The following is a 14962-nucleotide window of genomic DNA, read 5'->3' on the forward strand; positions in this document are numbered from 1 at the left end:
CCCTTAGGTACCACTACTTAAGTATGCATTAAAAATATATGTTTACATTTAAGAAGTGTGACACATTAAAGAAGTCCTCTGTAAACATAATCTTTTCTCAATATATTTTCCTGCATTGTTTCATACATAAATAACTTAATCTATAAAATCATAAATAAAATATTAACTCTTATGGCCTAGAAGTATATACAAATTTTGGAATTTGATAACAGTGTTCTCTTTATGATTTTATAAATAACAACATGCAGTATTTGCAGTGTTTATTATCAATCAAATGACTTTATCACAGGTTCTTATTGTCTACCAAACTGTTCTGCCAAGAAACAACCTTCCCATGTACTTGATAAAGATGCCAGGCATTTAAAAAGTCAAAATGGTGAAAAGCCTAGATTTAAAAAACAAAAAACAAACAAACAAAAAAACAGCAGGGAAGATTGCTATAAAAATATTGCTAAGTCTTTTTAAAATCACCTCAGCTTGCCTGAAAAACAAAAAATTCTGCTAATGAGTTAATGCTTGTACCATCATTTAAATTGTACAGTATCTAACAAAATCTAAAATTTAAGGAATAAAATCAGATTAAATCCATATTAGTCTTGCAAAAAAATTCCACCGAGGATCTGTTACAGGAACAGAATCAGTACTATCCTAAATTTTCTAAAATTCATTTTTGAATCATCAATTGTCGAGTTAAAACTTTGAGGGTAAAAATAAAGACACACAACACCAAGGTTGAACGTTCGATCCCTGTACCAGCCAGCCACCCCCTCCAAAAAAATAGTAAAAATAATGACACACAAAATTATTTTAGAAAGTCATACTTATAATTCTTGATACAGAGCATTTGATTATTTAGTTTTTGTTTAATAACTAGAAATCCTTACTTCTTCAGAAAAATGATAAATATCATTGAAACACATTACCTGTCTAACGATTTATTAAATAAATACTGAAGATTTATTAAGTAAGCAAATTACTTTTATGCAATAAAAGTAAAAAGGATTTTTTCATGTTTGTTATGTTTCATTTTATACATTTTTTAGGTCTCTATTTATAGGGTATAAAACTTAGAAAGAAAAATATTCTCAACTAACATTCTCATTAGATGTAACTGATGAAACTACAAATAATACTAAGCTAAGCACTGTCCTTACTTCGAAATGTTTCTAAAAGTTTTATTTTTCAATCAATACAAAAACGATCTGGTTCACACTATTCACTTTCCAACAAGCTGTTTAAAAACCTAAATATTCTTTGTTAAATAGCAGATTACAGGAAATGTTTTTCATGCTCTTATGTTTTTTGTTTTTCTTGGCGGCTGGCCCGTATCAAGTGAACCAACCAGCCAGCCCCTTCCATGCTTTTATTTTATTTTATTTTATTTTATTTTATTTTTTCCTTTCTGTCTTTTTTCGTGACCGGCAATGGATCGCAACCCTCAGTGTCGCGCCCGTACCAGACCGGGACCGGCAACGGAATCGCAACCCTTGGTGTTGCTCCCGCACCTCGCTCAGCCAGTGAGCGGCCGGTCTGTATGTGGGATCCGAACCCTCGGCAGGAGCGCCACCACGCTCCCAAGCGGCGCACTGTAGCAGTGCGCCACCAGGCTGGCCCCCATGCTTTTATTTTAAAAAATGAGATTCTGATATAAACAATGAGCCTAAACCAAAATTCACAAATGATGGCTGAAATCCTCTCAACTTTCAGCCCCATACAACATAAATCCATAGTTATTATGCATAAACAATTCAAAATTAAATTTTATAAGAAAAATGTCAAAGTCATAACTACTGCACTTCGCTACTGATAGGTTCCGTTATACTTCACCCAGGCACAGCAGATGTGTACATCTGACAGGTGGACTGCTTAGAAAATTAAAGCTATCAGAGCTATAAATAAGGAATACATAAATATGAACATGGCAATGCCAAAGTATTAGGGCCGTTAAAAAAATAAGTGGATGAGATGGCGATGTAAACACATTCGACAGTTCTCTCTGTAAGCCACTTTCAAAAAAAGCCATGGTTTTACAAAGCCATGGTTTTATAATTCTTTTAAAAAGAAAATTTTTTCTACACTGCCGTATGCCTTAATTTCATTGTACATTCTCGACCACAATGCAATCTCCAAATCCTCTTGCAGAGCTTAACACATCTTCTCAAGTTTTCTCCAGAAAGTCAGCTTGTCATATTTTCAGCAGTTGTAAGACTTCTGTTGTAGCCTTGTAAAGCTCGTTCATAACTAATGATAAAACTTCTGGGTTAATTCCTTGTGTTCTGACCTCTGCAGTTAAATAGATTTTCCAACTGGTCTGGAGGTAATAAAACGTAATCACTGAAGGAGCACTTCAGGATTTGCTCCAGAAGTCACAAATCACTTCCTGGTTAGTTAAGGGGATGGGAAAATAAGGGCCACCTTCAGACATTTAACTTAAGTGTCCTGGAGATTTACCTTTCTGTTTAAGTAATTAAAAAATTTTTTTTAAGTAATATAAATTTATCATGCAATGGTAAGAGCTGGTCGCCCCGGACCCGTGCGCTGCCCTCCCGCATTCACTAACTGCAGTCATCATCAGAGCCACACCAGCGAAACTGATTCTGGCCTCAGTTTACTTAGCCAATAGAAAAGATGACCTTGATGAAGGAATGGAAGCTGATTCCCAGTCTCTGCCTTGGGTTGTTTCATGATCTCAGTGTCCACATCTCGTTCTTAAGGATAGAATGGCTAGGGCTGCAACACACTGGTTACTGTATAATCTGAAATCAGTCACGTAATTGTTTATTATTATTTGGTTTTTTTTCTATTTTTAATTTTTTAAAGTTTTTTTTATTGTTTTAAACACCTGAAGTATAAAGCCTTTTTGCTTGAAACTGCACATAGACAATTTTAACCTTCTAATGTAGCTTGTAAGCAATGATTGTAACTTCTATATTTGGCCCACCCACGAGAATGGAATAACTGCACTCCAACGTGGCCTCTCCCCTCTGGAACCTTCCCCATAAAATCTTTATTGCTTATCTTTATCCTGAGCACTCCCCTACAGGTCCATGGGATTTGAATTCTTCCTTGTTGAGGAAAAAGACCTAGATGTGGAAGCTGGTGGAGGCTGTGTAATGACCATTGGAGAAAAAGTCTTTTCTCACAAAACTGGAGTGGTTTTCTACCTTGTTTCCAGGAATTCCAGTTCCGGTTCAGAAAAATATTGATTAACAGATTAAAACCCAACCTAGAAAAATCAAGAAGGATGGGGAGAAAGGTGCTGAGGAAATAGACATGTTGAAAGCAGATGTTCAAGGTCTCCAAGGAGATCGCTGAGTCCACCGAGGTCCCCAAGAAGATCAAGAAGTAGAAGTCTCATTGGGAAGGCCAGGGGTCTTCTAGTTTTGACAGAGAAATAGAAAGAAAGAAAGAATGNTGAAAGCAGATGTTCAAGGTCTCCAAGGAGATCGCTGAGTCCACCGAGGTCCCCAAGAAGATCAAGAAGTAGAAGTCTCATTGGGAAGGCCAGGGGTCTTCTAGTTTTGACAGAGAAATAGAAAGAAAGAAAGAATGCCAGCAACTAGAGAGTGAAACCGAAGAAAGGGAGAAAGGTGAAGATCCTGAAGTATTGATTGTGGGTTAGAACGCGGGCACAGCAGGAGTTGGGAAAGTCATAGAAGTCACAGACGACGTTGTGATAGGAAAGGGGTTAGAAGGGACAGGGATCAGGAAAGAGAAAGAAAATGAGAGGTAGAAGACAACTTGGTGACTATGATATGGAAAGAGGTAATGACTGAGAAAAAAGGAGTGAACTGTCAAGAGAACGGTCCAAGGAGCAGAGAAGTAGGGGTGAGGTAGAGAAGACACATAAAGGAGACAGAGATGGTAGGCGGCAGAGATGACAAAAAAGATTCCAAGAAAGAGAAAAAACACAGGAGAAGTAGAAGCAGAGAAGGGAAACACAGAAGTAGGAGTAGAAGTAGAAATGCAGGGAAACAAAGAGAAATCAAGAAAATATAAAAGTGAAAGAAAAGAAAAATCAAATAAACGAAGTAGATGTGGCAGTCAAGGAAGAACTGACAGTGCTGAAAAGTCAAAAAAAATGGAACATAGCCCCAGCAAAGAAAAATCTAGAAAGTGTAGTGGAAGCAAAGAATATTCCCACAAACGAGATCATGGTGATAGTAAGGACCAGTCAGACAAACATGATCATGGAAGGAGCCAAAGTATAGAATGAGACAGCCAAGAAAAACAACATAAAAGAGATGAGACTGTGTGAAATTTTTTTGAAAAGGAGGATCACATTGAATCTTGTAAATATCTGATTAAATCTGCTTCCCCCCAGCCCAAGTTGAGATTGTGCCGTAGTTACACACTCTTCAGGCTCTCTGTAGGCTGTGTTTTCATTTCCTCTTTTGTGTAGGGAATCGCCTTTGTAATCCCATTTATTGCATTGATGTTTTCACCCAATTGTTGAGTTTGATCAGATTGTTCATTTTTATTGTTTAATTGTTTTTGGAATGTACAGTCTGTACATATGTCTTCAAAATGTTTTAATTCCTTTGGCATGGTTGCCATGTGGTTAAATTTGTATAAGACAATCAACTGCCACTGTTTCTATTTTTGTTTCATAGGTGTGGGATGATGGTTTGTATAGTGAAGTTAGCATGGCTGTGCATTTCATAATAGAATGCTACAGACTTTGGAAAAAATAAACATAAAAAATAAATACCTCAGAATGTTTGCCTGATGGGAGAGGGAAATGGAAATAAAAAAGAATAAATAGTAATTGTAAACATTTGCAATGAGCAATTTAAAAATAAAATTAAGAAAATTCCATTTACAATAGTATAAAAAGGAATAAAATATGAATAAATCTAACAAAAGAAACACAAAACATATACTCTGAAAACTATAAAACATTGTTGGAAGAAATTTAGAAAGATCTAAATAATTGAAATGGAAAAATCTTTTCTTGGTCTTGCTGGACTGCCAAAACAAACACCGTAGACTGGGTGGCTTAAACAGAGATTTATTTTTCACAGTTCTGGAGGCTGGGAAATCTAGCAGCTAATTCCATTTCTGGTGAGGGCCCTATGCCTATTTGCAGGACACCTTCTTGCTGTATCTTCACATGGCAGGGGGAGAGAGAGAGAGATCACCTTTAAAAAAATTTTTTTGGCAGCTGACTGGTACAAGGATCAAACCCTGAACCTTGGTATTATCAGCACAGTGCTCTAATCAACTGAGCTAACCGGCCAGCCCCTTTGTCTTTCCTTACAAGGACTCTAATCCTGTTGTGAGGGCTCCACTCTGATGACCTAATCACCTTCCAACGGCCCTATCTCCTAGTACAATCGCATTGGGAATTAGGCCTCAACATATGAATTTTGGGAGGACACAAACATTCAGTCCATAGCACATCCCAGAAACATGTTCATGGGTTGGAAAACTTAACATTGTTAAGATGGCAGGACTCCCCAAATGGAACAGATTCAATGCAATTCCTATCAGAATCTGAGCTGACTTCTTTGTAGAAATTGATAAGCTGATTCTACAATTTATATGGAACTGCAAGAGACCTATAATAGCCAAAATAATTTTGAAAAAGAAGAAATGAGATGGAGGAATTTTATGTGAATTAATGAGGGGCCATAAACTAAGGGCCTCTGTACTGAGCCCTTCCCCCTCCTGCCAAAAGGTGTTTGTTTCCAATTAGATGGTAGTGTTTGAGAGTACCAGGCCTAAGCTTTTTCCAAGGATCTCCCATAACTGAGTTCTTGTATTGCCACAGGTTGTCAGTGCATATGGCAAGGAGGACTCAGATTGTGACCCTGAATGACAGTGTCACCATCTTCTGCAGTATCTCTGTTACCCCACTACTGGGCATCAAGATTATGGGTATCACCTGGTTTCAGAAGAGCCAGGTGACTGGAATAGAGATCAAGCTATTTGAGTTTTTTGTAGATCACCAACTGGCATTCCGACATGGAGCCTTTGTGTCTCCATGGAGGCTGGAGAGGGGGGATGCCTCACTGTAGCTGTGTGGGGTCCAGCTGGAGGAAGCAGGAGAATATCCATGTGAGGTGGTGGTCATCCCTCAGAAGACAGAGGGAAAGGTCTGGCTAGAAGTTGTGAGTGAGTGCCTGAGGGCAGTGCCCTTAAGTTGCCATGTGTTGGGACTTGGGTTGCAGATGTAGATGCGCTACCGGGAGCATGGGCCTAGGAGTCAGACACAGATAGACAGACAGACAGACAGACATGGGTTTGACAGCCCATGTCAGACAGCCCTCCACAGACAGTTGGACAGCCTTGGGCAAGTTATTAATCACTCTGAACCTCAATGCTCTTCCCTCTAAACAAAGGTAATAGTGCCTGCATAAGAGCATCATAGGGAAGATTCTATGAAAAATGTAGGTGAAATGCTTAGCGTAGTGCTTGGTCCATTGTAAGTGTTTGGTCCATTGTAAGTGCTCAGTAAAAGATATCCATAGTAATTATTATATAATTCACCTATTGTGTGGACAGTCAGTCTTCACTGAAGAGGCACCTCTGAAAGGCAGCTGAGAAAGGAGATGCTGGGCTCTGGCTCCACAGGTATGAATCCTATTCCAGCTTTGCTGCTTCCAAATTGAGTGATTGGGCCAACCATTTAATGTATTTGGACCTGAATATTCCCATGTACAAAATGGGGTGAAAGCTCTGACCTGCCTCATAATAAGATGTGTTAAAATGCCCAGCTAAATGCCTGTTATGATGTAGGTAGATTCTCAGTCGAGATTTGTAACAACACCCACCCTCCAAACATATCTTGGAGCTCCACTTTCCTCTATGATGAAATGGTCTGATAACATGTGGATGAGCTAAGCGGATCTATTAGTTTGCTAGGGCTGCCATAACACAATACCACTGATCTGGTGGCTTAACAGACATTTATTGTCTTACAATCCTGGAGGCTAGAAGTTTGAGATCAAGGCGTCAGCAGAGTTGGCTTCCTCTGAGACCTCTTTGCTTTGGCCACCCTCTTCCTGTGTCTTCACGTGATCTTTCTTCTGTGCATACGTCTATGTCCGAATTTCCTCTTCTTTAGGAACACCAGTCCCATTCGACCTCGATTTAACTCAATAATCTCTTTAAAGACTTTATCTCCAAATACGGTCACATATTCAGAGATACTGGGAATTTTGGGGGGACATCTGAATTTTAGGGGGACACAATTCAGCTTATAATAGGGGAGCAGTGTCAATGAGCCCTCCATAATTTCACATAAGACTTTGAATGTTTTGTACCTATTAATTTTGAGAGTGGGGAGGTTTATTAGTTAGGATTAATTTCCTCTGCAACTAACAGAAAACCTGGAAGAACAGTGGCTTTAAAAACAATTAATACTCTTTACTTTTTAGGACAGTTTTATATTTATGGAAAAATTGTAAAGAGAGTTCCCATATTGCTCCTGCTCCTGCACACCATTTCCCCTATTATTAACATCTTGCATTAGTATGGTACATTTGGTATAATTAATGAACTAATATTAATATATTACAATTAATTAAAGTCCATTGTTTATTCCTTAAATAACCTTTTTCTGTTCCAGGATCCCATCTAGAATACCACATTACATTTAATTGTTATGTGTCCTTAGGCTCTTCTTGGCTGTGACAGTTTCTCAGGCATTCCTTGTTTTTGATGTTTTTGAGAGTTTTAAGGAGTACTAGTCAGATATATTGTAGGGTCACACTATTGGAATTTGTCTACTGTTTTTCTCGTAATTAGACTGGGGTCATGGGTTTTCAGAGCAAAATCACAGAGGTAAAGTGCATTTTCGTCACATCACATCAAATTTATGATTTACGACTGTTGATGTTGACCTTGATCACCTAGGTAAAGTAGTGTTTGTCTGGTTTCTCCACTGTAGTTACTCTTCACCCCTACTTCCATACTGTACTCTTTGAAAGGAAGTCACTTTGTGCATCCCACACTTAAGGGGTGGGAAGTTATGCTCCTTATTCTTTGGGTGGAGCATCTGCATAATTTACTTGGAATTCTTCTGCACAGGACATTTTTCTCTTTGCTCCCATTTATTAATTTATTCAATTATTTATATCAATAAGGACCCAAGGATATTTATTTTCTACTTTGGGTTATATTCTAATACCAGTTTATTTTGTTGCTCAAATTGTTCCAGCTTTGGCCATTGGGAGCTCTTTAAATTGGCTCTTGTGTCTCTTTGACATACTCCAGTCATTGTGGGGTTTTGTTTTATTTGTTTTACATACTTTTTACTTTCTGGCACTACTAGGGTACTTCAAAAAGTTCATGGAAAGATAGAATTAAAATATAATCTGAATCTTTCCATGAACTTTTTGAAGTACCCTCATATAAGATGTTCCAGGTTCATCTTGTATATTTCCTGCTCCAGTCCTAGAATCAGCCAATTCTCCAAGGAACCTTGATTCCTTTTACTGGAAAATATTAGAAACCAAGATCTAGGTACTAGGTGTGTTGTTGCTACTGGGGTGTCATTGCTTCTAGGCCCTCTAAGCTGACACAGCAAAGAAATGTATGTATGTATACTAACCTGTATATATATCCTTAAGTACATATCCATAAATATTGCTATGTGTAACTATTTGTATCTATATTAAATTAAACATTAGTTCTTGCTGTCTGCAGCTTTAATTCATTACCACGTGGATCATTCTAGTCTCCTTCCCCTTGCTTGTCTGTAACCCCCCATTCCACAGGTGAGAAACCTGGCTCCACCATCCTCCATCTATTTACTTAATTGTTTAATTCCAGTATACATATATAGCGGTATCACAATTATTAACCCGTTTCCCCTGTGAGAAACAGTTTCACTAACTACAGTACAGTGCTAATTTGCAACCCCTTTTGCCTTTAGTCTTTTAGACTCCATTCGTTTGCAGAGTTACTTAGTTTTTTGTTTTGTTTTGTTTTTGGTGGCTGGCCAGTACAGGGATCAGAACCCTGGACCCGGGTGTTACAACACCACACTCTAACCAACTGAGCTAACCAGCCAGCCCCTTGCAAAGTAACTTAGGACAGCACCTTCCCAGCCCCCATCTCCTGCAGTGAGGTTGTTTGATACATTTGTAATATAGTTAGGTTCGCTTGTTACAATCTGTATTCTTCCTTGGGATTCCTCCAACTCCTAAATGATTTTTTAAAAATGTGCATACCTTAAGGTTCATTCTGTGTTGTACAGTTCTATGGGTTTTGACAAATGCGTAATGTCATGCATCCATCATTACAGTATCAGAGGGAATAGTTTCACTGTCCTAAAATTGCTGTGCTTCATCTACTTGTCCTTCCCACTGAACCCCTCACACCACTGATCTTTTTATTATTTCTGTACTTTTGCCTTTTCCAGAATGTTATGTAATTGGAATCATCTAGTATGTAGCCTTTTCAGGCTGGCTTCTTTCACTTAGCAATGTACATTTAAGGTTTCTTCATGTATTTTCTTGGCTTCATATCTCATTTCTTTTTATTGCTCAGTAATATTCTGTTGTGTAGATATACCACAGTTTGTTTATCCATTCACCTATTGAAGGACATCTTGATTGCTTCCAACTTTTGGCAATCATGAATAAAGGTGCTATAAACATTCATGTTCAAGTTTTTGTGTGGACATAAGTTTTCAACTTAATTGGATAAATACCTAGGAGTGTGATTGCTGGATTATATGGTAAGAATGTGATTAGCTTTATAAGAAACTGCCAGCTGTCTTTCAAAGTGGCTGTATCATTTTGTATTTCTACCAGCAATGAATGAGAGTTCTTGTTGTTCTGCATCCTTGTCAATATTTGGTGTTGTTAATTTTGGGGATTAGCTACTCTAATAAGTGTATGAGGGTACTGCAAAAAGTTCATGGAAAGATTTGTATTTTCTTTTAATTCTATATTTCCGTGAACTTTTTGAAGGATGCTCATATAATGGTATCTAATTTGTTTTATTATTATTATTACTATTATTATTATTATTATTATTATTATTATTATTATTATTTTGGTGGCTGGCCAGAACAAGGATCCGACCCTTGACCTTGATCCAACTGAGCTAACTGGCCAGCCCCTCATTTGTTATTTTAATTTGACATTCCCTAATGATATACTATGTTGGGCATCTTTTCATATGCTTATTTGCCATCTGTATGTCTTCTCTGGTGAAATGTATATTCAGATCTTTTGCCCATTTTTAAATTGGGTTCATATTGTTGAGTTTTAAGAGTCCTTTGTATATTCTGGGTATTAGTCCTTTATCACATAAGTGTTTCATGAACATTTTCTCAAAGTTGGTTGCTTGTCTTTTCATTTTCTTAACAGTGTCTTTTGCAGAGCAGAAGTTCTTAATTTTAACGAAGTCCAACTTACCAATTTTTCCTTTCATGGATCATGCTTTTGGCATTTATCTAAAAGCTCATCATCAAACCCAAGGCCACCTAGTTTTCCTCCTAGGTTATCTTCTAGAAGTTTTATAGTTTTATGTTTTATATTTAGATCTATGATCCATTTTGAGTTAATTTTTGTGAAAAGCATAAGGTTTAGAGTCCATGTACTTTTTTGTGTGTATAGATTTCCAATCGTTCCAGCATCATTTGTTGAAAAGACTGTCCTTTCTTCATTGAATTGTCTTTGCTCCTTTGTTGAAGATCAGTTGAATATATGTGCATGGGTCTATTTCTGGGCTTTCTGTTCTGTTCCATTGATCTGTCTGTATATATATATATATATATATATATACACACCAGTATCACACTGTCTTGGTTTGGTTGCTGTAGTTTTATAGTAAGTTTTGAAGTCAGGTGGTGTCAGTCCTCCAGTTTTGTTATGGTTCTTCAATATTGTGTTAGCTATCTTGGTCCTTTACCTTTCCATATAAACTTGAGAATGAGTTTGTTGATATCCACAAAATACCTTTCTTGAGATTGTGATTTGGATTGCATTGAATCTATAGATCAATTTGGGAAGAATTGACATCTTAACAAGATTGAGTCATTATATCCATGAACACAAAATATCTCTTCATTTATTTAGATGTTCTTTAATTTCTTTCTTCAGAGTTTCATAGTTTTCCTCATATAGATCCTGTACATACTTTGATCAACTTATATGTACATATTTCTTTTTTGTGGGGAGGAGTGTGCTAATGTAAATGGTATTGTATTTTTATTTCAAATTCCAGTTGTTCATTGCTGGTATTTGATTTTTGTATATTAACTTTGTATGTTGCAACTTGCTATAATCACTTATTAATTCTAGGAGGCTTTTTTTTGGGGGGGGAGTTAAGTTTTTGGGATTTTTCTACATAAATCATGTGAACAGATAGTTTTATTTCTTCCTTCCAAATATGTATATCTTTTATTTCCTTTTCTTGCTCTGATATACTAGCTAGGACTTGTATTGGAATGTTGAATAGGAATAGATAGAGGGGACATCTTCCCTGTTCCTGATCTCACTTTCTCACCATTAAGTATGACATTAGCTGTAGGCTTTTTTTGTATATGTCTTTATCAAGTTGAGAACATTCCCCTTTATTCCTAGTTTGCTGAGAGTTTTAATACAAATGGGTGTTAGATTTTGTCAAATGCTTTTTATGCATTAATCGATATGATCATATAATTTTCTTCTTTAGCTTGTTGATGTGATGGATTATATTAATTGATTTTTGAATGATTAACCAGCCTTACATACGTGGAATAAATCCAGCTTTGTTGTGGTGTATAATTCTTTTTATACATAACTGGATTAGATTTGCTAATATTTTGTTGAGGATTTTTGCATCTATTTTAATGAGAGATATTGGTCTGTGGTTATCCTTTCTTATAATATTTTTATGTGGTTTTGATAGTAGGGTAATACTGGGCTCATAGAATGAGTTAGGATCTGTCCCCTCTGCTTCTACTTTCTGGAAGGAATTGTAAAAAACTGGTATCATTTCTTCCCTAAATGTTTGGTGGAATTCGCCAGTGAAGCCAGTTGAGCCTGGTGCTTTCTTTCTTTTTTTTTTTTTTTAAGGTTGTTATTTATTGATTCAATTATTAATTGTATGTAGCCCTGTTCAAATTATCTGTTTCTTCTTGTGTGAGTTTTGGTAGTTTGTGTATTTCAGGAATTTGTCCATTTCTTTTAAGTGATCAAATTTGTGAGCGTAGAGTTGTTCATAGTATTCCTTTATTACCTTTTTAATGTCCACAGGATTAGTTGTGATCCCTCTTTCATTTCTGATATTAGTAATTTATCTTCTTTCTCTCTCTCTCTCTCTCTCTCTCTTTCTCTCTTTCTCTCTCTCTCTCATGATTAACTTACCTAGAAGCTAATTAAATTTATTGGTTTTTTCAAAGAACCAGTTTTTGATTTCATTGATTTCTGGTTTAATTTTTATTTCTTTCCTTTTACTTGCTTTAGGCTTAAATTTATCTTCTTTCTCTAGCTTCCTAAAGCAGAAGCTTGTTATTTAATATTGTTCATTTAACCTCATCTTTCCTCTTACATCTTTTCTCTTTTCTAATATATATATTAAATGCTATAAATTCCCCTCAAAGCTTTGCTTTTGCTACATCCCAGAATTTTGATGACTTGTATTTTCATTTCATTCAAAATATTTTAAAATTTCTCTTGAGACTTCTTTGATCCATGTATTATTTCAAAGCGTGTGGCTTATTCTCCAGGTAATTTGGGATTTTCTGGCTATCTTTCTGCTTATTGAAATCTGGTTTAATTCCATTGTGGCCTGAGAACATACTTCGCATGATTTCTATTTTTAAAAATATGTTAAGATGTATTTTATGACTCAGAATGTGACCTGTCTTTGTGAATGTTCTGTGTGAGCTTGAAAAGAATGTGTATTCTGTTGTTGAATAAAGTATTCTATTAATATCAGTTAGATCCAGTTGATTGGTGGTGCTGTTCAGTTCAACTATATTCTTACTGCTTTTCTGCCTACTGGATTTACCAGTTAATGAAACACAGGTGTTGAAGTCTCCAACTATTGCAGTGGATTTGTCTGTTTATCTTGCAGTTCTGTCAGTTTTGTCTCATGTATTTTGACAGTCTGTTTTGTGTACACATTAAGGATAGTTGTGTCTTCTTGGTGAATTGATTCCTTTATTACTAAGTAATGTCCTTCTTTATCCCTGATAATTTTCATTGTTTTGAAGGCTACTTTGTCTGAAGTTGATGAAGCTACTCTAGTTTTCTTTGGATTAGTGTTAGCATGATAAATCTTTCTCAGTCCCTTTGCTTTTTATCTATTTGGGTCTTCATATTTAAAGTGGGTTTCTTGTAGAAAACATATATTGGGGTTTTGCGGGGTTTTTTAAATCCACTCCTACAGTCACTGCCTTTTAATTGGTGCACTTAGACTGCTCACATTTAACATGACTGTGTATATAGTTGAATTAATATGTATCATGTTTCTATGTTTTCTATGTGATGTATTTGTCCTTTCTTTTTTTAATCTCTGCCTCTTTTTATACCATCTCTGGTTTTATTTCAGCATTTTATAATTCCATTTCTCTCCTATCTTTGTGTATCAATTATACTTAAACATTTTTTTTAGTAGTTGCCCTAGAATTTGTGATGTACGTTTACAACCAGTCTAGTTCCATTTTAAAATAACTCTCTACTGCTTCATAGATAGTGCAGGTACCTTGTAAAGAGTATTCCCCATTTTCCCCTCCCATCCCTGTAACATTGTTGTCATTTATTTCACTTATCCACATACTATAATCACCCAATACATTGTTGCCATTATTTTGAGCAGCTATTTATTAAATCAATTAAGAATAAGAAAAATAATAGTTTTATTTTGCCTTTATTTATTACTTCTCTGCCACTCTTCCTTCCTTTTGTAGATTCTAGTTTCTGACCAATATCATTTTCCTTCTCTCTGAAGAACTTCTTTTAACATTTCTTGCAAGGCAGGTTTACTGGTGACAAATTCCTTCAGTTTTTGTTTGTTTGAGAAAGGCTTTATTAATATTTCACTTTTGAAGGAAAATTTTTCTGGATATGGGATTCTAGGTTGGTGGCTTTTTTAAAAAAAAATTTAACACTTTAACTATTTCACTCCACTTTCTTCTTGCTTGCATTGCTTCTGACGAGAAGTCCAATGTCACTCTTATCCTTGTTCCTCTATAGGTAAGGTGTTTCCCCCCCACCCCCCGTGGCTTCTTTCGGGATCTTTTTTTGTCTTTGTCTTTCTGAAGTTTGAATATGACATCTCTAGGTATAGATTTTTTGGTATTTATCCTTCTTGGTATTCTGCACGTTTCCTGCATCTGTAGCTTGGTGTCTATCATTAGTATTGGAAAATTCTCAGCCATTATTTTTTCAAAATATTTCTTTTGCTCCTTTCTCTTTCTTTCTGATAGTCTCATTACATGTATGTTACACCTCTTGCAATTATCCTACAGTCTGTGGATATTCTGTTCTTTTAAAAAAATTTATTCTTTTCTCTTTGCATTTCAGTTTGGGAAGTTTCTACTGACATCTTCAAGCTCACTGATTCTTTCCTTGTCAATGTCAAGTCTACTGATGAATCCATCTAAGGCATTCTTCATTTATTTTATAGTGTTTTGATTTCTACCATTTTCTTTTGATTCTTTCTTAGAGTTTCCATCTCTCAGCTTATATTACCCATCTGTTCATGCATGTTATCTGCTTTTTCCATTAGTGCTCTTAACATTTTAACATAGTAATTTTATTTTATTTTATTTTTCGTTAAATATTTATTTTGTCAATATACAATGTATATGATTACTATGGCCCATCACCGACATCTCCCTCCCTCCTCCCTCTCTCCCCTCCCCCCCAAGAATGTCCTTTCCTTTTGCTTGTTGTAACAACTTCAAAAAAAGTATAGTTGTTATATCTTCTTCCCCGCCCCCCCCCCCGGTTTTTTTTGTGTGTGTATGTGGGTGAATTAATTTGTTTATTCTTTAGCTCCCACCAATGAGTGA

At 36.1% G+C, this 14962-nt stretch overlaps 1 protein-coding gene and 1 pseudogene across 1 annotated transcript in view; both read left to right on the forward strand.

Moving 5' to 3' along the window:
- The first annotated feature begins 3047 nt into the window (after window positions 1-3047).
- LOC103596141 lies at window positions 3048-4258 on the forward strand (annotated as a pseudogene).
- A 1528-nt stretch (window positions 4259-5786) lies between these two features.
- NCR3LG1 (natural killer cell cytotoxicity receptor 3 ligand 1) overlaps window positions 5787-14962 on the forward strand; it is a 22618-nt gene continuing 13442 nt past the window's right edge. The window contains 1 exon segment of the mRNA XM_008579714.1: window positions 5787-6117. Coding sequence (XP_008577936.1) covers window positions 5787-6117 — 331 coding nt within the window.

This window comes from Galeopterus variegatus, unplaced genomic scaffold, assembly GCF_000696425.1.
Source record: "Galeopterus variegatus unplaced genomic scaffold, G_variegatus-3.0.2 Scaffold1946, whole genome shotgun sequence".
Taxonomy (NCBI): domain Eukaryota; kingdom Metazoa; phylum Chordata; class Mammalia; order Dermoptera; family Cynocephalidae; genus Galeopterus; species Galeopterus variegatus.